General features: G+C 46.3%; 1 protein-coding gene across 2 annotated transcripts; it reads right to left on the reverse strand.

The window, feature by feature from the left end:
• Nucleotides 1-221: 221 nt before the first annotated feature.
• Nucleotides 222-18868, reverse strand: LOC123176091 (uncharacterized). Of its 2 annotated transcripts, XM_044590482.1 has the most exons (7): nucleotides 18712-18868; nucleotides 17799-18335; nucleotides 16648-17316; nucleotides 15847-15984; nucleotides 1144-1507; nucleotides 974-1048; nucleotides 222-367 (listed from the first exon to the last, which is right to left on the reverse strand). In XM_044590482.1, the coding sequence occupies exons 1-7, from the start codon at nucleotides 18732-18734 to the stop codon at nucleotides 311-313; spliced, it is 1863 nt and encodes a 620-aa protein (XP_044446417.1). In that variant the 5' UTR covers nucleotides 18735-18868; the 3' UTR covers nucleotides 222-310. The 2 variants fall into 2 exon arrangements, with proteins under 2 accessions (XP_044446417.1, XP_044446423.1); XM_044590488.1 differs by lacking the exons at nucleotides 222-367; nucleotides 974-1048; nucleotides 1144-1507 and adding an exon at nucleotides 9771-10312.
• Between the last annotated feature and the right edge of the window lie 3011 nt (nucleotides 18869-21879).

A 21879-nucleotide genomic window follows, 5' to 3' on the forward strand; every position in this document is an offset into this window, starting at 1 on the left:
TAGAAACTCGAGAGGCAAAGCAACAAATAGTTCCTGCAAAACATAAACTTGAGATGCATGGTGGCAATTGGTAGCAGAGATGCAACATTCCAAAACCATTATTGGGTAGCACAACATCAACCTCATAAGTTATTTTCCGGGTTTTTTATTTGACTCAAACTCATGGAATGCCCATCCATGATCACTATCTTCAACCTCTCTTTCTCTTGCTACCCCTTTTCCTGACGCTTCTCCTCATCGGTAACGCCAAAATATCCTTTCTCCCGTTGTTGCACCATTGTTGGAGTCGCTCCCGAGCTCCTCTTCGAACTCAGTCGGAGTCGGAGTCCTCGTCATCCGTCGACATGCCTTTCAGGCCGCCCACGCGCTGCAGAATAGCACAAAGCTCAACAAGGTGATCATCCATTTTGGCTACATGCCAAGTCTCTGTCATGCGAACAGAGAGAAACTGAAAGCCAAAAACACTGAAAGCAAAACGTTCAATTGGTTTGGCTGCGATTCTGTCCCCAAGACGGTACTAGGAAAATTAAGTCTTCAATACAAAGTACTTCCTCCATCCAAATTGTCAGCCCCGCTCGTATCTTAAAACAATTTTCAATATAGATGTCACTTGCAAAATATGTGATATACTATAATAATTGTATTTTCAGATTTGTATTTGAAAGAAGTTTCTAATAATATATTTTTTGTTAAACATATAACTCATATTTTGTAAGTTGAATTTATGATAGAAATTTAACTCAAACTCTAGTGATAAATTTCTAGAACCAAAAACACTGAAGTCGTGTTATAAATCTCTAGAAATCTAATTACAATGCGAAATTTAGAAATAACATACGCAGTTGGATCTAAACAACTAATATAATTATAATCCTAACGAGGTGAATCACAATCAAATATATAATTCATCAAGAATAACAAAATCATGGTGATGAAGTGAAGTGCAAATAGCAGTGGAAAAGCTAGTCAGTACCTTCTCGGACTTCTTTTCCTTGACTTTGTACCTGGTCCTGTTGGCCTGCCAGAGCCACTCCCCTGGGCAGATGTTCTGCACGCACGAACAGATCGTGTCAGTGATACCAAAACGAATCCATGAAACAAAGGCAAAATTAATAAAAAAAATCTTTGGGCATGCATGCATACGTTGACTTGCTTCTGGACTATCCCGGGGCGCCTGTGGGGGAACCGCGGCAGCCTGGTGACCGTCATGGCCAGCCAGTCCTCCTCTTTCTCCTCGTGCGTCAGCTGCGTGACGACCCGCGGCACCACCGGCCTCGCCATGGCCGCCTTCTCCTCCTCCTCCTCCTCAACGTGTGGCGGCACCTCCACCATGGGCGCCTTCCCTTTCTGCTCCGCTGTCGCCTTGATCGACTCCTGACGCTGCTGCTTCTTAGGCTCCACTTTGGGCGCTGGCTGCTGCTTCTCCTCCTCCACCGCTGGCTGCTGCTTCTCCTCCTTCGCCCCTGCCTGCTTCTCGCCGGCGGCGGTGTGAGGTTCCTCCGAAGAACTGGTCAACATCAATTTTTGCATTAGTAGAACGATCGATGACACGACCAGAACTCAAAAAAGCTTATCTCTTACGGCAACGTTGCGGCGTTGTTGGGTTGAAACTTGAAAGGGAGGGTCTGGGTGACACGATCAAAACGATCGACCACATGAAATAGAACAACAGAACTAACGCAGGACTATGTATGTTGTACGTAGTAGTATCAATCTATTTTGCGCCGGTGATGTCACCGGTTCGTCCCTTCCTTGCACCGCGTACATGCAAACAATGGGTTAGATAGAAACTATTAATGTGGCATTAGTGCCAGAGTGTACGCGGATGGATATGCAAGCTCACTGGATAGATACTCGATATATAATGCTGGACATTGGCCAGATTATCTATCCTCGGGATAATCTGGTGACGCTTAATGTGACGTTAGTACTCTACTGGTAGTGGAAACAAAACATGATTAAAATAAACTTCGGTTTCTAAAGATGAAAATAGAAGACTACAAAAAGTGTTTAAAAAAATTCGAAACAAACGCAAAAGATTTGCCTCATCTTGTCAATAAAGAAGAAGGTTACTAGAGGTTTAAGGGAGGAGGCCATTACTCCTTCACAAATGGACAAAAAAGGCATACTCTCGTGGCATAATGGAACCCAGGTGCCTTGCACTAGTGGGTGGTTACCCAAAGCATGGCCTCGGCCTTATTGAGCGCGAAGACGATCATCAGCATGTTAGATGGCGAAAATGAATCGTTGATTCAGGATCGCTAGGCCCTAGCCTTGTCGTCTGCTGGTAATTCGCATGGCCCTTTTGAGGCATGGATTGTGCTTGCGGCAAATTTACGCGTTTTGTACGTGTTTTTTTTGGGGGGGGGGGGGGGGGGGCAACGTGGGAACTCTTGACAAGGCTTTGCGCAAGCAGTTAGTGGCCAAATTGGCAATGCTAGATGCCCAGGCTGATCAATGTGTGTTCTTGCCGAACGGGAACATAGATACGCCACCGAGAACAAGGTCCGCGCTATCCTTCACACGGAGGAAGAGTACTCACGTCATAGAGGTGGGGTCAAGTGGATTACCAAAGGGGATGCAAACACACGCTACTTTCATGCATAAGCGAATGGCCGTCGGCGTAAGTGCTCCATCCAGCGTCCGCAATCGGAGCAGGGCGTATCTATAGTTTCTACATTAGCTGGACAGGCTCGGATGAGCCCAAATTGGTTGTGCTGCACTCTAATCTGCGGGTTAACTCGCAGTGCATTTCGCATGAGGAAAATGCTAGATTATGTGCTCCTTCCTGGCTCAAGAGATCGACGCGGAGCTTCTCTCCATGGAACTGGATAGGGTGTCCGGTCTAGACGGTTGGTCGGTTGCCTTCTTTCACATGTTCTTGAATTTTCTGAAGGGCCCTTTGCTTGTCATCTGCACTGGTTTCACGGTTGGTATGCTTGACATATCTAGGTTAAAATTTGGCGTGCTTCCGTTAATTTTGAAGTCAAGGGGGCTGATAAAACATTTGCCAATTTCGCCCGATAGCGCTGATCAACGTTCCTTTTAAAATCCGTTGTAAAAAGCCTATGCCTCACGTCCCTCTCCGATGGCCCATCGTGTCATAAATTGATGTCGATCCGCGTTTGTCAAAGACTGTTACATCCTTGAAGGGTCAGTGGCGTTGCATGAGAAAATGCACGGAGTTAAGAGATGTAGACAATAGGCTACCCTACTTAAGTTAGATATCAAAAAAAGCTTATGATTGTGTCAGCTGGGTATTTCTCCACGAGGTTTTTCTTCACAGTGGTTTTGAGGCTAGGTGGGTTCAACAAGCGTGGGTTGATACAAGGCAATCCCTCTACCGCTTGCTCTTTAACTTCGTTGTTGAGGCACTCTCGGCAATGCTCGATAGGGATCAAGCTACTAGGCATATGAAGGGGGGGTGGCCCACCTTATCCCTAGGGGATGTGCAACTGCAATACATAGATGACACAATGATGTTGTTCGAACCGGACCAGCTTAGTATTGCCCCGGTAAAACTAATCCTTCTATGTTTTGAGGCAATGTCGGGGATGAAGGTTAATTTCCATAAGTCCAAGGGGATGGATCACTTGGAGGAATATCAGGTTCCAAGTTAGGACACTTCCCAATCTCGTACTTAGGGGTTCCCAATTAATAACACGAACATTACAATCTCTGATGGCGAGGCGTTGTGTTGCTCGGTAGCTAAGTGGGTTTGCCCGTGGCATGCAAGGTCATGTCTTCGCGCGCCAGGCTGATCTTAACAAATTTGAGCATCTCCTATCTTACCATATCCATGACGGGCTTGTTCCTTCTAGCTGATGGGGCTCACGCCAAACTGGACATGTCGCGCTCCAAGTTCTTTTGGGAAGGAGGTGGAGCCAAGAGGAAATACCATGAGGTTAAGTGAGCGACAGTTTACCGTCCTAAAAAGTCAGGAGGCTTGGGCATAATAAATCTCAAACTTATGAACATTTTCCTTTTATCCAAGTGGGTTTGGAAGCTCTCCCAAAATGCTAGTGAGCTTTGGGTAAGCTTTTCAAGGCAAGGTATTTCCCGGACTGCTCTTTTGTTTTGAATCTAAGGTTTGTGGCTACCCATTTTGGAATGGGATCCAAGCGGTTAAGCCGGCTTTCACTTTGGGGGCAAAGTTTTCGACTGGGAATGGCAAGCCCATCCGTATTTTTGTTTGACTATTGGCTGGATTTCCAGCTGCTTTGGATGGAATTATGTGCTCTGTACTCCATAATAGTGGAGCCGGATATCTCGGTAGCCGAGGCATTTCTCTTCTCCCCCTAGTTGTAGCATTTCATCATGAGCTAACCACTATTGAGAATGCTAGTCGGAACTCTCTTTGGGATAGGCTCCAATACATGCTCATGTCCAGTGGTGAGGACGTGGTTACGAGACACGATTACTAGCTCTAGCCAGTTCTCGGTAAAATCACTCTATGCACAACTATCTAAAACTTCTTCACTTTTTGTCATGTGCCATATTTGGAAGGCCACTACGGCTCAAAGTTAAAATATTCTTGTGGCAAATGTTTAGAAACCACCTGCCGACGTCTAACAATATAGTTAAGCGCAATGACCGTTTGGACGCCCATTGTGCTTTGTGTGTGGTGTGGAAGGACGCCAACCACGTCTTCTTTAGATATCATTTTTCGCGCTTTCTGTGGAGTGCAGTTCGTGAAGCTTCGGAGCTGCATTGGGATCTAGCCTCTAGTGCAGAGTTGATCTTGCTATTGAACTCGTTACGTGGCGTGTCCAAACACGTAATGTGGCCATATGTAGAGCCACTGTTATGGGCCATTCGGCAAAACGACAACAAAATTACGATTGAGGTTGCCCTCCCTCTCCCCGCTGACCGCTTTTTCCAGTGCAATGTTTACCTGCAGCAGTGGATGCTGCTTGGGAAGCGAAGCGACGTTGATAGCATAGTGTTGGCGATCAACAAGCTATGACGGGTCTACTCGATAGCTCATTCATCTCCGCCGGTGTGTTAGGGTCATGGCATCCTTTTGGATCCTCCCCGAGCCTGCGGGCTCTGCCTTGGTTTGATGCCCTAGTGATTTATGTCGTACTCGGGAAACCAAGTTTCCTCTATGTGGTGTGACTTGTTTGTATATTGTCGGTGTGTAGGCTTTATTAAGTTTATGCCAGACACTTTTGTTATCTTCATTCGACCTCGCATTCCTCTCATTCCAAAGTTCCCACACAACGAGCATGATGGTGGAGGCTATCTCTTTCCTACTTTGGCCACGACCGAGAGTACCGTGGTAGTCCACCCCATTGAGCGATGTTCAACTCCAAGGAGGCAAGCCATGCCTTTAAAACCTTGAAAACACAGATGGAGGGTTTGCACTTGAACAAAATGTGTGTAGCGGACTCAAGCTTCCTCCTAAAAAGTTGACTGAAGCTAGTTTGGACATCCTCTCCTCTCTAGACTCGGTAGTCGAAAATCATATTCTTGATGGCAAGTCATGCAAAAAACTTGCACTTGGGGGCACCCACTTATGAAATGTTGCATGCTTAATCAAAATGGTGATGGACCCCTCAGCGGAAGCAGCAGAGTAGATGCCATTTGCCGCAAGCTTCCAAACGATGTTATTGGCGGTCTCTTGCTGAAGATGAACATGATCAAGCATAGCCCAAAGAGCGCAAACTTGATTGATGTGATAAATTATGAGTCCCGTGGACATGTCAATTCTCCTCAGCCAACCATTGTCGTGGAGAGTGTGATGAGGACCGAACCTCGAGGCAAGATCTGGTCTATCATCACAACCCTATCTTTCACGGCCGTCCACCTTCAGTGCAGTAGCCTCTTGCCCCGCACGTGGTGTACACGAAGTAGAGGGTTTGAACCTTGCGGTTGAACACAATATAACCAATCTAGAAGATGGAAACTCATGCACAAGACAATTTTTATGCAGAAATCACAATATACAGGTCTTCAAAGATTCCTCCAAAACATAGGATTTTCAGACAGCTTCCCTCAAAACTCGATATGGGTATTTTTCTGCAATATATGTCTATTTACTCAAAATAACTTGTTTAGTTACATGGCACACAACATAGGCTTTAATACATGACCCAACTAACTTAGCTTGGAAAGAAAGTTGATTGCCCAACTAAATCTCATGTACATGCTCAAGAATTGCCTAAAATCTATCAACTATTAGATTTCTTAGTTTATAGGTTAGCAAGACAAGCTTTACAACCCAAATCAAACACCTTAGATTTCTATCGTAAATAAATACGACTTCTTTTAAATTGGTGCGTCACAGTGATGTTGTTCAAACCGGACCAGCTTAGTATTGCCTCGGTAAAACCAATCCTTCTATGTTTTGAGGCAATGTCGGGGATGAAGGTTAATTTCCATAAGTCCAAGGGCATGGATCACTAGGAGGAATATCAGGTTCCAAGTTAGGAGACTTCCCAATTTCGTACTTAGGGTTCCCAATTAATAACAAGAACCTTAAAATCTCTGATGGCAAGGCGTTGTGTTGTTCGGTAGCTAAGAGGGTTTGCCCGTGGCATGCAAGGTCATGTCTTCGGGCGCCAGCCTGATCTTAACAAATTTGAGCATCTCCTATCTTACCATATCCATGATGGGCTTGTTCCTTCTAGATGATGGGGCTCACGCCAAACTGGACATGTCACGCTCCAAGTTCTTTTGGGAAGGAGCTGGAGCCAAGAGGAAATACCATGAGGTTAAGTGAGTGACAGTTTACCGTCCAAAAAATTCAGGAGGCTTTGGCATAATTAATTTGAAACTTATGAGCATTCCATTTTATATAAGTGGGTTTGGAAGCTCTCCCAATATGCTTTTTCCAAGCAAAGTATTTCCCGGACTGCTCTTTTGTTTTGAATCTAAGGTTTGTGGCTGCCCATTTTGGAATGGGCTTTCAATTTGGAGGCAAAGTTTTCGACTGGGAATGGCAAGCCCATCCGTATTTTTGTTTGACTATTGGCTGGATTTGCAGCCGCTTTGGATGGAATTATGTGCTATGTACTCCATAACAATGGAGCCGGATATCTCGGTAGCCGAGGCATTTCTCTTCTCCCCCTAGTTGTAGCCTTTCATCGTGAGCTAACCACTATTGAGAATTCTAGTCGGAACTCTCTTTGGGATAGGCTCCAATACATGCTCATGTCCAGTGGTGAGTACGTGGTTACGAGGCACCTTACAAGCTCTAGCCAGTTCTCGGTAAAATCGCTCTATGCACAACTATCTAAAACTTCTTCACTTTTTGTCATGTGCCATATTTGGAAGGCCACTACCGCTCAAAGTTAAAATATTCTTATGGCAAATGTTTAGAAACCACCTGCTGACGTCTAACAATATAGTTAAGCGCAATGACCGTTTGGACGCCCATTGTGCTTTGTGTGTGGTGTGGAAGGACGCCAACCACGTCTTCTTCAGATATCCTTTTCGCGCTTTCTGTGGAGTGCAGTCCGTGAAGCTTCGGGGCTGCATTGGGATCTAGCCTCTGGTGCGGAGTTGATCTTGCTATTGAACTCGTTACCTGGCGTGTCCAAATGCGTAATGTGGCCATATGTAGAGCCACTGTTATGGGCCATTCGGCAAAACGACAATAAAATTATGATTGAGGTTGCCCTCCCTCACCCCGCTGACCACTTTTTCCAGTGCAATGTTTACCTACAGCAGTGGATGCTGCTTGGGAAGCGAAGCGATGTTGATAGCATAGTGTTGGCGATCAACAAGCTATGACGGGTGTACTCGATGGCTCGTTCATCTCCGCCGGTGTGTTAGGGTCATGGCATCCTTTTGGATCCTCCCCGAGCCTGCGGGCTCTGCCTTGGTTTGATGCCCTAGTGATTTATCTCATACCCAGGAAACCACGTTTCCTCTATGTAATGTGACTTGTTTGTATATTCCGGTGTGTAGGCTTTATTAAGTTTAAGCCGGACACTTTTTTTATCTTCATTCTAAAAAGAACCTCGCATTCCTCTCGTTCCAAAGTCCCCCCCCCCCACAATGAGCATGATGGTGGAGGCTATCTCTTTCCTACTTTGGCCACGACCGAGAGTACCGTGGTAGTCCACCCCATTGAGCGATGTTCAACTCCAAGGAGGCAATCTATGCCTTTAAAACCTCGAAAACACAGATGGAGAGTTTGCACTTGAACAAAATGTGTGGCGCGGACTCAAGCTTCCTCCTAAAAAGTTGACTCAGGCCACGGTTTGGACATGCTCTCCTCTCTAGACTCGGTGGTCGAAAATCATATTCTTGATGACAAGTCATGCAAAAAACTTGCACTTGGGGGCACCCACTTATAAAACATTGCATGCTTAATCAAAATGGTGATGGACCCCTTAGCGGAAGCAGCGGAGTAGATGCCATTTGCCGCAAGCTTCCAAACGATGTTACTGGCGGTCTCTTGCTGAAGACGAACATGATCAAGCATAGCCCAAAGAGCGCAAACTTGATCGATGTGATAAATTATGAGTCCCGTGGACATGTCAATTCTCCTCAGCCAAGCATTGTTGTGGAGAGTGTGATGAGGAACGAACCTCGAGGCAAGATCTGATCTATCATCACAACCCTATCTTTCATGGCCGTCCACCTTCGGTGCAGTAGCCTCTTGCCCCGCACGTGGTGTACACGAAGTAGAGGGTTTGAACCTTGCGGTTGAACACAATATAACCAATCTAGAAGATGGAAACTCATGCGCAAGACAATTTCTATGCAGAAATCACAATATACATGTCTTCAAAGATTCCTCCAAAACATAGGATTTTCAGACAGCTTCCCTCAAAACTCAATATGGGTATTTTTCTGCAATATATGTCTATTTCCTCAAAATAACTTGTTGTTACATGGCACACAAGATAAGCTTTAATACATGACCCAACTAACTTAGCTTGGAAAGAAAGTTGATTGCCCAACTAAATCTCCTGTACATGCTCAAAAATTACCTAAAATCTACCAACTATTAGATTTCTTAGTTTATAGGTTAGCAAGATAATCTTTACAACCCAAATCAAACACCTTAGGTTTCTATCGTAAATAAATACGACTTCTTTTAAATTGGTGCGTCATTGTGGTATACTGTGCATGGTAGACCCCAACTGCAAGTCTTCCAACACAATATATTCCATGCATGTGAACCTCTCAGCCTAATCTCTCCTTGATGTGAACGAATAAAAATAGCAAGTTCATGCACCTTTCTCTTTATACCGCGGCCCTTAAATAATCCAACCATCTCTTCTTCAAAGTAGGAAGCCAATCTCTTTGTTTTTGTCATACACCTTTCACTTTCTACCATGTCACGTAAATAATTCGACCATCTCTTCTTCAAAGTAGGAAACTAATCTCTATTTTTTCATCTCTAACTCTTAAATTATAACTAAGTTGTTGGTTTCCTTTTACTCATATGATTGATACGGTGGCTCTGAAATGACAAAATAGAAGCATGGACTTCTCTTCTCCTCAGCTCGCCCACATGCATCGATACCTGGTTTCTTCTTGCTCCCAATTGAAGTTATTTTTGTCCAGTCCGGGACAAATACATTATTTCTCATGTCCAACCCATGCAAAGTAGATGCATGGATTACGACTTATGTACAATGTGTGCATTGGCGCTTTATCATCACAGACTGGAATAACACTAAGAAAATCATGAACATGTATGGTCGTATCATCCTCTAGACCTTGAGACGAAACTGACCTCGGTTTTGAGTAAGTCCCTTCAGAGATATTTAATTTGTAGATTGATCAGAGACCATAGAATTTCAATAGCTTTGACCTTCTTCTTTTCTGCTTCTTTGTGATCTTTTATCTTCTCAAGGTGTTCTTTCCTCCAAGCAATAAAAGGCTCATCCTGCACGTGCACGAAGCCATATTTCTGACCCTCATTAATGTGATATGTGTTGGCGTGACTATTATATTTAGCACGGTGTTCCTTGTACCATGTATCTCCCAACAACAAGTGACATGAAACCATCTATACAGGGAACATGTGGAACATGACTTCTCAAAAGGATTTTTTCAACAAAAGCGATACCTTTGTTCAACAAGTATGGTTGAGACCCTCGGCCTCTGCATCATTGTGATGCACAAAACCATATATTAATTGTCAAGCGGAGTACTGAACAAATGCATCTCAGGCCGAAACATTACAGGTTGTGAAAAAACACCTAGGACTAAATCAACTTCTTCCGCAACAACGCCTTCAAGAAGGGATAAACGTCCTCGCTTGTCATAGCCACATCCTATCAAAGATGGACCAGACATGATTTGCATCATGGTTGCCGTGACCAGCACCACAACAAGTAGAGAACACCTTCAACAAGGTAACAACGCAAGTTCGTCACTTGTAAGCATGATTAATAAAGACCAGTACAAAATAATTCACCATAGATATGAAGGAGTGTTTCAGTTAGCATCTTCATCATGTATGAGGGGATATTAACATCCATTAGTACTCCATGTGAATAAGGTTAATCCACCTAAAGTCAGCGAAGCATTCATCACCATTCTTCTTTGGGAGGATCACAATGTTGGCCGAATTAAGCCGCTTAATGTGCTCAATAATGAGTCTGGAAAAATTATTGATCATAGCCATGATGCCATGCTTAATTGTAGCACAACAAGCCTTGGAAAAAGCCCAGACAAAGCGATCTGGAGATCGAGACTTATCCTTAGGCATCTGTGCAATGACGTCAATCATTTCCTTCTCTGTGAAAGGGTCTCCGATGCCAGAGAGGTCGCAGAGAAATATAGAATTTCCCAATTAAAGGCTCATTGACACCCCTGTGCTTTATGCGACATGGTGAAGAAATGGTCTTGCACCACCCTTGCTTTATCATTGTCGAAAGTAAGCTAGCCGGCTCCCTGCCGAATCTTGTCGATGAAGTTATTGTGCCTTCAAGCATAGATGCAGAGGTAATTTGTTTGTATTTGCATCACCCTCCTTAAGGTTTGAAATGATCTTTCCAGACTCGTTAGATCGACGACCCTCCACTTTATCCTTTATCTCAAATCACTCTCCTCTAGTGAAATCGGTAGGGAATCTATGTCTGTATAGAATCTAAGGATGACCTCAAGTGCCATGTACTACCGAATCTTAAGGTAGAGAAAACGACATTGCTCCATCACCGAAGATGGATGTTTGTGCAATTTAATTTGTCAAAGAGCACCCTACACTACTCCTTGTGTGGCGAGGACTTCCCCCAAGCCTCCACAACAAAATTCCAAAAATGGGAAGCTTGACCCAAAAGTTCTCGAACTTGAATGCACGTAGCTACTTCAGACCATGGTCACTAGCAAGAAACAAGGGAAGATGATCCGATAGGGCGGACGAGGGGGCAGCGAGCACATGATTTTCAAAATGAAGATCCCAATAGGTGTTGCGGAAATAGCTATCCGGCTTGCATAGGGTCGGATCCGGCCGCTCATTACACCAAGTGAACTTCCTATTCTGCAGGTGGATCTCTTTAATCTCGCATGGATCAAGAGTACCGCATAAGCGAGTGACGTGTCGAATATTAGTGTGCCTCCTTTGCATCGTGCTCTATAAATTTGGTTAAATTCACTTGTGACTAACCACATGACACCAAGACAAAGTTTGTGGATGAGGAGCTCTACAAAAGAACCATCTTTCCGAAGATAGGTCATGGGTCCATAGGCCGTAGTCAGCTTGATCTCGATCATAGCTGATAGATGGAACACCTCGCTGGTGATGCCAGAAGCATCGAGCATGTCGTTGTTCTAGAAAAGCAAAATACCACCCCTAGTACCAAGGGCCGGTGTGACTGGAAAGTTCCTCAGCCTGACGTCACCAAAATAAATGATAGTAGCAGCGTCAGTCGTTCCCAACTTGGGTTCTTGAATGTGCACGAGTTTATGAGAGGATGTCACAATCATCTCAAGGAAAATTGATATTCTATCATGATAGTTTAGCCCCATGACACTACAACTAATGATGCTAAGGGTTTGTTCTAACATTGGTAAGAAAGGGTAATCAAGCAGAGCACACAAAGGAACACTTGCACTTTAAGAAACAATGGACTACAAACAAGTTCGGACCATCTCTAACCACAACATTATGCTACAAAGAGGAACAACAAGGTTAAGGAGAATGCCCTCCCCTAAAGACATACAACAAAAGGCTTGCTAGCATCTGGGACTAAAAGAACTCAAGCAACAACTTGTACACAAAGTTAGACCACAATTGTGGTTTTGAACGATTCCTGTATTTACTAGTCGAAGCTCTCCTCGTCCCCATGCAGGATCAGAACATCCTCCATCGTGGTAGCCAGGTCGCAGTCCTGCCTAAAGAGCGCATGGAGCGCGCTGACAGTGACCGACGAAAGCTTCCCTTCAAGCAGTTTATCTAACTTGGAGATAGAAGCTGAGTAACATCCTCGCCCTCGACGATAATCTCCATATGCCAGTACGGGATCTTCTTGGCAATCACGCCACTAGGGTGGACCTGATCTTGGACTGGAGGCAAGCATTGTTTCAAATAAGTGACACCACGTCGTGCTGCAAAGTCGATGCCTCGGCCTATAGCAATGAAGAGTGTGAAGTAGCGAGGGTAGTGTCGGATGACGAACAACGTGGCCGATGGGGTCTCAACATTGTGGGGTATAGGGGCTGGGTTCCCATGCTCGTGCATGAGATCCGACAATGACTCAACCATCAGTGGCGATGCAGAGGCCACTAGTGGCGGCGGTGTTCCCAGGACCGGATTAGGTGCAGTAGGGTCATGCATATGTGTGAGTGGTAAGCGCATAATAGCTTCCCACATGGTGGCGTACCATGCGCCACATAAGAGCTCGTGGCATCAAAGAAGTAGGCCCACCGTTGGTGAAGCATTGAGAGTGTCGTGCAGTAGCTGAGTGAAACCAGCCCCCACCATGGCCTAGGATGCACCCTTTGACCATAGGGCGTGGGAGGCAGGGCCAAGACAGTCTTGCCCGCTAAGTTGTGCAGGCACGCGAGGGAGGGTTGTGGACGGTTGTCCTAGAAGCCGACGCATGGCCATCACGGGATGAGTGATGTGCTAGACAAGCACCGCGCCATGATGCTACACTGCAGCTCCCCGCTGCCAGTGAGGTCCGCCAGTCGCAGCACCACATGGTGCACTGCAGCTCCGCCACACTGCCAATGAAGACCGTCCCAACACAATGAACGTTGCACTGGAGCAACCACACCCCCTCGCCTGCGAGGTCCACCGGTCATAGCACCATTTGTTGCATTCCAGCTCCGCCATGCCACCGATGAGACGGCTACAACACCTCTCCGCCGGTCGCAGCACCGCGTGTTGCATTGCAGCTCCGCCGTCCCCGACAAGATCTGCAAGGGCGCGACACCGTGCGCGCTGCACCCTGCACGGAAGCATCCCTATAGGCCGGAGAGAACTGCAGCCCCCCCCCCCCCCCCCCCCCTCACCTGCAGCGCCGGCAGCGCTGTACCAACGTGCTCTGCAACATCGACCACAACAGCGGCCTACAGCGCCAATGATTCTCGGCATCACAGACCACAACGACGGAAGACACATATGCTGCAAGACGACGCAGGTGCAGCGGGTCGACGGCTGCTGGGCTGCCGCACCCCGCTTGCGGCTGCTCTGGCGAGATCCATGGCGAAAGGTCGGAGAGGGATGCGGAGAAGAAGTGAAAAAATGGGGATCTCGCTCGTGTGTGGAAGAATGAGTGGATCTGAACACCATCCTGACTTTCACTTCTCGGGAGCTGTTTCCATTGTGGAGGGCGCCCCGCTGGAAGAAACTCGCGGTCTAGCTTTTCTTAACCAGGGGCTCAAGGCACACATCAATATTTGGAAGGAGAGACTGACCATGGATGAAAGCATCGGTGTGGCATAGTAGAATGGGCTCCTGTAGTTCTGCATGGATGGTGAGTCACATAGAGTAGAGATGGAAAAGGTGTCAGGTGGTGAGGACTGAGAAGGAGACTTGTTTTGCCAAGCTTTTACGTAGAGAACCATGGTGGGACGCGAAAGAGGACACACGACAGAGAGCGGCGGTGGTTGTGGTCACGATGTGGCTGAGCTTGCGAGACAGATGCGGTGGACGAGGGTGGTGGCTAAGAGAGAGAGAGATTTATCCCGACGTGAGGAGGTGATGATTTTCAACCCAGGAATCTGGAGTGGATCCGGGACGAGCCCAGCGGGGTGATGGATGGATAAATTTCTTAAGTTTTCATTTGTTGCCGGATATACTATACTATGATCCTTAATGTGTTCTGTGGCATTGGTATTGCTAGCATATTATGGAAACGAAACATGTTGTAAATGGAAAGGTTACAGAAGGCGTACTCTCTCCGTTTTTATTTAGTCTGCGTATTAGGTTTAATCAAAGTCAAATTTTGTAAACTTTGATAAAATTTATAAACAAAATTATTAACATATACAATAACAAATCAATATCATCAAATTTATTATTGAATGTAATTTCACATCATATAGATTTGTTATATAAATGTTTGTAGTTTTTTTAATAAAATTGATCAAATTTTACCAAGTTTGACTTCAGTCAATTCTAATATGCAGAGTAAATAATAACAGAAAGAGCATAAATGAGAAAATAAATGCACCACAGTCCCATATGGAGCACCATCGGAATGATCCCCTATGCCGACGGCCTTAGGCCCGAACCTCGAGGGGGCGTGATAGCCCACAGCACGCCACTAACTAGATCGGACGAAGCCTGAATGAACCCATAATAACACAAACAAAGGAGACCAGAGCTGCTGCGGAACGGACTCACGGTGGGAGCTGAGCTGCACCGGAGGCAGATCAAAGGCGGAGTATTTTGTGCTGCCTGTGGGAGAGAGAGGAATCTATTTTTCACCGCTTTTGGGGCAGTCCACACTCGAAACAGTTCTGGAAAGTGCTCCGACAGGAGAAGGCTGCGCCGGTAGCCACACCGCCGGAGTTTAATGGTTCCCACAGCGCCGTTTCACAGTGGCTGCAGGAGTGGTTCGCCGGTGCTAGTGACGCTGAACGTGAGACAATGGTGCAGGCTGTGGCTTGCTCGGAATTAGGCACGCGATGGGAAGAGAATTGCGGACGCGAAAGCTGTGGCGGAGCGGGTTCATGATCATATGAGGGAGTGGACGACTGAGGTTCACCAAAGAACAGCCAGGACCATGGAGCCAAAACAGGTGGACAGATGGAAGCCACCCTAAAACTGCAGGTTTACGGCGGAGGACGGAGTGGTCTTGCGAGACCATGGTGGATGCTCGTTCCTCCCAAGCACTTCCGACCCGGAGATGCTTGAGGTTTTGGCAAGCAGGCAAGCAGGCAAACTGGCGATGCAGCAGAACGTAGAGAGGATCCATCTTGAGCTGGACAGCAAGGGAGTGGCGGCGATGATCAATGGTAAGGGCAAGAAACCTGTCGGCTGTAGGTCCGTTGGTGGCGGAGATCAACCAGCTACTACAGACTCAGCAAGAGTTTAAGGTGAGCTGAGTGCGTAGATCGGCTAATGAAGGAGCGCATAGGTTAGCAAAGGAAGGGGTTAGCATTCGTATGAATAAAAATGGCTTGAGGTGCTGCAGGCTGTTGCAGATGAGATTCCTGACTTTGTTTGATTTCCTTTGATTGAATAAATTCTTTACCCCTAAAAAAACGAGACCAGAGCGGACCTGAACCCATAATAATAGAAGAAAAAAAAGACCAGGCCGGCCCTAACCGGATCCCATGGACCCGTGAATCAAACCCGACCGAGACGACACAACACAAACAAATGAAGAATAGACGCGACGCTGTCGTCGACGACCCATGGGCGCTGCCTGCGTATATAGAGAATGTCGAGTACAGTATGCTTAGTGGGCGGGGAGGAGTGCGTACCTGTGGTGCGAGAGGGTGGCAGCATGAGGAGAGACGGTCGAGAAGATGGGACCAAGGGCGCTCGGCGGCGGCATCACCTTCTCCTCCTTCAACGTTGGCTGTTGCTCGCCAACGGTGTTGTGAAGCTCCGCCGCAGAGCTGCTCATCATTGTCATCATCTTAGCAACAAATAGTATGACGCAACAAGTAAGACACGACCAACTAGAAAAAGGTTTGTCTTTGGTCAATCGAACGATTACAGCACACTGGTTGGGTTGAAAGGACTATCAACTGAACATAGTCTATGTATGTATGTAGACGCCCAGCCAGTACATAAATAAGATGGTTACGAGGATCATATTTGTGTGTATGTATCTATCTCTCTTGAGTAGAGTATATATAGTAATTAAGCAGTGGTGTCACCGGTTCATCCGTCCAGCACCGCGTACACACAAACAATGGTAACTATTAATGGCATTGGTGTGAATGGGTCACTAATGCTTTTTTTCGTTGCGAGATACCCCTATGATGGGTTGATGATTTAATGTGATGGATTCAGTGCTACTAGCATGAAAACTAAACATGCTCAATGTGCTGGATGAGTCCAAAAAATGTAATTGAGTGACACACACACACACACTCTCTCCACCTCTTACATGCGGGCCCCATTTAATGTGCTCGATGAGTCAAAAAAAATTATCTGAGTGAAGTTGTAAAGGAAGATACAACTGCATGCGACACAAACCAGTAGGGAACTGCGACAAACATGCCAGTAATGATGATGAGTATGGACAATATAGCGAGGCGGAGGGATTTGTGTACCTGCGGAGAGAGAGGGTGAGAGCGGGAGGAGGGAGTGACAGGTAGGTGATGAGGTTGGGCTCGCAGGCGCCCGATGACACCATCGGCTTCACATGCGCCTTGGCGGGCGTCAACTCCGGTTTAGGCGCGGGAGTGCGTGCAGGCGCCTCCCGGCGGCTACGCGGGCGCTTCCTTTGGCCCCACTGAAGCGGCACATGGGCATTCGGTGAGGCGATGGTGTTGCCGCCACCGCCAGTGACGTTGGATCCCTGGGAGGTGTGCATGGCGTTGTTCAAGAGATGGTGGCTCACAGGGGCAATTGGTGAGTACGCCGGTTGGGGCGGGTACGGAGCGTGACCCCACAATTTGTGTTGCTCAAGTGAGGTGCGGACGATGTCGCTGCTAAGGCCGCCACCGACGTTGGGTCCTTGGTATGTGTGCATGCCGATGTTGTAGATATGGTGGCTTACGAGGGCAGCGGATGAGGATGCCGGGCGCCCTCGTGTCATGTGGTTCTCCAGCGTGGTGCGGCCGAAGTACGGCGTGAGGCATGAGGTGTCAGCGACGACGAGTGGGGTGCGCTCGAGCTTGCTCTGTGTGGGGTCCGGCGTTGGTGACACTGGCCTAAGGATCATGCTGCCACCACCGCCATCAGCGAGAGGGAGGGAATCCGAGTTGATTCCCGGGTACCTGCACAGAAAACAAAATCAAACAAACGTTCGAGAGACGATGTTAGCGAGCTATATTTGGATTGCAACAAAACCAAGTCGAACTTTTGGATATAACATGAAATGAACATAAAAAAACTACTTTCCCTCTTTGTGGGTTACTAGCAACCGAACAATATATTTGTAAGTGTCTAGAGCCTGCATGCCCAGTAGGAGTAGATGGCTGTGAACATCATATATGTATGTGTACATGGATCTATCTATCCTGAGTAGGCACCAACAAGGACAACGAAAACTATTAATGTCACTGTTTAATGTGATGCATTGATGATTAATGTGATGGATGCCAGTGCTTAGCATGGAAACAAAACATGGTGCTGGATGAGTCCAAAAAAGTGCAATAGAGTGATGCTGTAAAGAAAGATAGAACTGCATGCAACACGAGCCAGATAGAACTGCGACAAAACAGATAGTATAGCCCAAGGGGAGGGGCGTGCGTCGTACCCGTGGAGCCAGAGGGTGCCGGCGCGAGGAGGAGGCGATGGGGATGCGCTGAGGTTGGGACCGCGGGCGCCCGGCGGCGCCATAGCCGCTCGCGCCTTCGCCTTCGCCGCCCTGCGGCTCCTGTAGTTGAGGGATTTCTGACGGCGCACCTCGGCGCGCGTCAGCTCGGGTTCGGGCACCGGCGTCTCGCGACGGCTGCGCGACCGCTTCCCGTGGCCCCACCACTGGAGCGGCAAGGGACAGTCCGACAAGGCGATGCCGCCGCCACCGCCGCCGCCGAGGTCGGGTCCCTGGGAGTGGGACGTGTCCATGGCGACGTTGTAGCGATAGTGGCTCAGGAGGGCAGCGGATGAGGACGCCGGACGATTCTCGAGCGAGGTGCGGGGGAAGTAAGGCGCGAGGCGTGAGGTGTCGACGACGACGTCCGGAGCGCGCTCGTCCTTGCTCGGTTTGGGGGCCGGCGCCGGCGCCGCTGGGTTCCTGCTCGCGCCGCTGACTCCGCCATCAGCGAGGGAATCCGGGTTGATTCTCTGGGACCTGCACACGAAACAACACCAAATGAACCATTGAACATTTGGATGCAGCAGGAAACGAAGAGCAAACAAAACTTGTTCCCCGAGCAAGGAAACGCGAGGCCAGGATTTGTAAACCAAAATCAGTACAAGAAAAAATAAAACGTGTTTACAAACTGCAAAACTGAAGTGCGGACCCCGAGCATTCGAAGATCTGGAAATCCGCACAAAAGAGCACAAACAGAAACAGTCGGGCGAAAGAAAGAATCCGGACTCGATCAGAAGAAAGAAAACATAAACCCGGACCCGATCTCTCCGCAGGAAGGAACGAACAACCCAGAACACGGCACCGGAAGGAAGAACCCCAAGAGCTAGCAAAATCGCGGCGGCAAGAGGGCTACCTCATCATGTGATTGACGTCCATTTCGGCGGGGCTGGGTTTGGAGGGGCGTCGGGAGCAGCGTCTCAGCCCCCTCCTTGTCTCCTTGGCTGCCGTTTCACTCTCCCCTCCCACTCTCTGCCTTGTCCTCGTGCTCTCTAGCCTCCACAGGTATGTGATTAACGGAATGCTGCTAGCTAGGGCCTCGGCTAATGCACACCCACAATTGTCCCCGTGCGCGAAGCTTCCCCTGAGGCGTGAGCGTGACGATCCCCGCGCTCACGTGACCCATCAACACCTGACGTCGCACTGGGTGGATAAGCGCCGTTGGTTTTAGACTAATTAATGCATGCTTATCTATCTATATACCAGCAAAAAACAAATGCTTACCTATCTATACATGTGCTTCCAACCAAAGTGGCAACCATGCATGTAATAGCATCTCTAATATTGGTAGCCATTAAGATTGATTTTTATGCTAAAAGTACCATCGTTCTTACTACATCCAAAATGGATATATATGCCTTTCACTTCTGTATAGGTTCGAATATAGATACGCGGTATCATGCCTATAAATTAGAAAATTGATTTTCATTTTGTAACATGAAATGGCAGGTGTTATGATCTAATATACTATTGTCACTCTTTTCATATAAAAGTAAAAAATGCCTTCCACTTCACTAAATGATACAAGCATATATTTGGGGCATTTCGTGTGCTCCGATAAAAAGTTTCTTTTTTTTTTGTACTGAAGTGCATGAAAGCTTCGCTTTATAAGCTACCAAATGATCACCCTTTCTGTTATGAATATGTCAAACAATTATTGTATGATACTACAAGTAAGGATTAATTTCAGGACGTGGCTAGCAGGCGCGCGAGCGCTCGTTGGTGGGATCGAGCGCTCTTTCAAATATGGAAAGACCTGCTGGTGCGCCCGACGTAGCCCATAAAAAAGGAATCTTGTCTCACGTGCATTTATTTGGAGGTCCAAAAAGTTTAAAAAGCTATAACTTTTGATTTAAGCATCGAAATCTAATTTCGTTTTCACAGCTGGATTTCTCGCGACGAGTTCTTCAAAACTAGATCTCATATAGATAGGTTTCGTCGAACTTTTTTTTGAGGCAACTTTGGGTACGATAGAGGCAACTTTAGTGCTACAGGAAAGCAACTTCATTTTTTGCCTAGAGGACTGTCTATTAGGTTGGTTTGTGTAAAAATGCTAAAATAATCACAACTGACCTACCATGGTTGCTCAGTTGCCTACCATGGATATTCAGTTGCCTATCAGTGATGCCCACTTGCCTACAATACTATGAAATTGACCTACCATTGATGTCCAGTTACCTGCTATTGATAATTAGTTACCTATCATTACTGCTTAGTTGTCTAACTTGGCAAATTAGTTGCCTACAATTATCTGCTTATCATTGTGTTTTTCCTAAGTTGCCTAAAACACTATGAAGTTACCTATCGGTGATGCTCAGATGACTGGCATTTTTAGATCGTTATGAAACCTGAGTATCACACAAAAAAGTTAGCTACTTTTGGGGTGTTTTTGTGCAACTCCAGTGCATTCAACAAGCAACTCATGTGTGTTTTCCATCATTATATCTGGAGATTTCAATAATTTTCACGGGCAACTCATGCAAAAATTATGAACAACTTGTGTAGGCTTGTGGGCAACTGTCTGATCCGCCCCCTATGAAACTTCTCATCACCCCCTATGCAAATTATCATCTGTCCCTACTTATGCAACCAGTCAACACCCATGACATTGCTAGCTAACACCCACGTGCTCGGTAGCGTTGGCCGATAGACTCCCCCAAAAAAGGAAAGAATAATGCTATCACACCATCCATCTCCACATAGTTTCGAAATTTGAAATCATGATAGACAACTTATATCCCACAAAAACTTTTCAACATTGTAGGCAAGTTAGGTCCCTTGATGGACAACTTTCATACTATTTTAGGCAATTGGGGTGTGTAGGCAACTTCGTAGCAATATAGGCAACCTGGTTTCTGAGGCAGGCAACTTAGAAGCCGTGTTAGACAACTTTCCACTCTGCGGTAAGCAACTTTCGCAGTATCATAGGCAACTAAACTATCGACAACTTAGTTTTTGATGTATGCAACTCAACAACCATGATAACCATCCATTAGACTATTGCACACAACTATTAGTAGGCTAGTAGGTGAATCACTAACACACACAATGCACTTCATCTAGCATTAAAGTTGCTCCAGTTTAGCACTAGAGTTGCCTCATCTAGCATCAAAGTTGCTTTAAAAAAGCATCAAAACATATTCATATGGGATCTAGTTTTGAAGAGTTCATCACGAGGAACCCAATGATGAAAACGGGTCATAATTCCAACATGCAGTTTGAAAGTTATATTTTGGAATTTTCTTGTACTGAAATTAATGCATGTTATGTCATCGTTGGGTTCATATGGTTGGTCAGACGAGTTTATGAAAGATCAACATACTATAGTAGATGAATCTTTCCATATATGGGCAACTTAGGATGATGTCAAGCTACTCGTTAGTCACGGCACGTAAATATTGTGCCCTTGCTTATTATTGTTTTCCTAAGTTGCCTACAAACACTCTGAAGTTGCCTAACAGTGATGCTTAGTTGCCTGACATTACTTTTTCAGTTGCCTACAATACATTGAAAAGTTGTCTATAAGTGTTACTAAGTTGCATATCTATGAAACTAAGTTGCTTACCATACCAAAAAGTATTTTATGCAACTAAGGATAATGTTAAACTATTCGCTAGTCATGGCAGGCAGCTTAGGATAAATATTAGCCTAGCTCGAAAACTAAATTGCCTACAATACTATCAACTTAGAGGCAAAACTAAACTAGTTATGGTAGGAAACTTAGAGGTGAAGCTAGCTAACTTCAAAGGGATTTTCGATGATACACAGTCATCCTACGCAGACTGGCAGTAAGTTGCTTTCCTATAGCACTGAAGTTGCTTCCGTTTCACCCAAAGTTGCTCATAAAAAAAGTTAGTCAAAACATACTCATATGGGATCTAGTTTTGAAGAGCTCGTCGCGTGGAACCCAGCCGTGAAAACAAATTTGAGTTTCGATGATCGGTTCAAAAATTATAGCTTTTTGAAATTTTGAAAACGCAAATTAAATGCATGCAACGTGAGATCTTGTTGGGAAATCACGACA

Source organism: Triticum aestivum, chromosome 1D, assembly GCF_018294505.1.
Source record: "Triticum aestivum cultivar Chinese Spring chromosome 1D, IWGSC CS RefSeq v2.1, whole genome shotgun sequence".
Lineage (NCBI taxonomy): Eukaryota > Viridiplantae > Streptophyta > Magnoliopsida > Poales > Poaceae > Triticum > Triticum aestivum.

What these genes read in the sequence shown, in the direction of transcription:
- LOC123176091 (XM_044590482.1), bottom strand. Translation starts at nt 18,734, where the DNA reads ATGGACGTCAATCACATGATGAG. An exon ending in CTCACCCTCTCTCTCCGCAG is followed by an intron (nt 15,985 to 16,647) that starts GTACACAAATCC and finishes AATGATGAGCAG; the next exon opens with CTCTGCGGCGGAGCTTCACA. An exon ending in TAGTCCAGAAGCAAGTCAAC is followed by an intron (nt 1,049 to 1,143) that starts GTATGCATGCAT and finishes TCGTGCGTGCAG; the next exon opens with AACATCTGCCCAGGGGAGTG.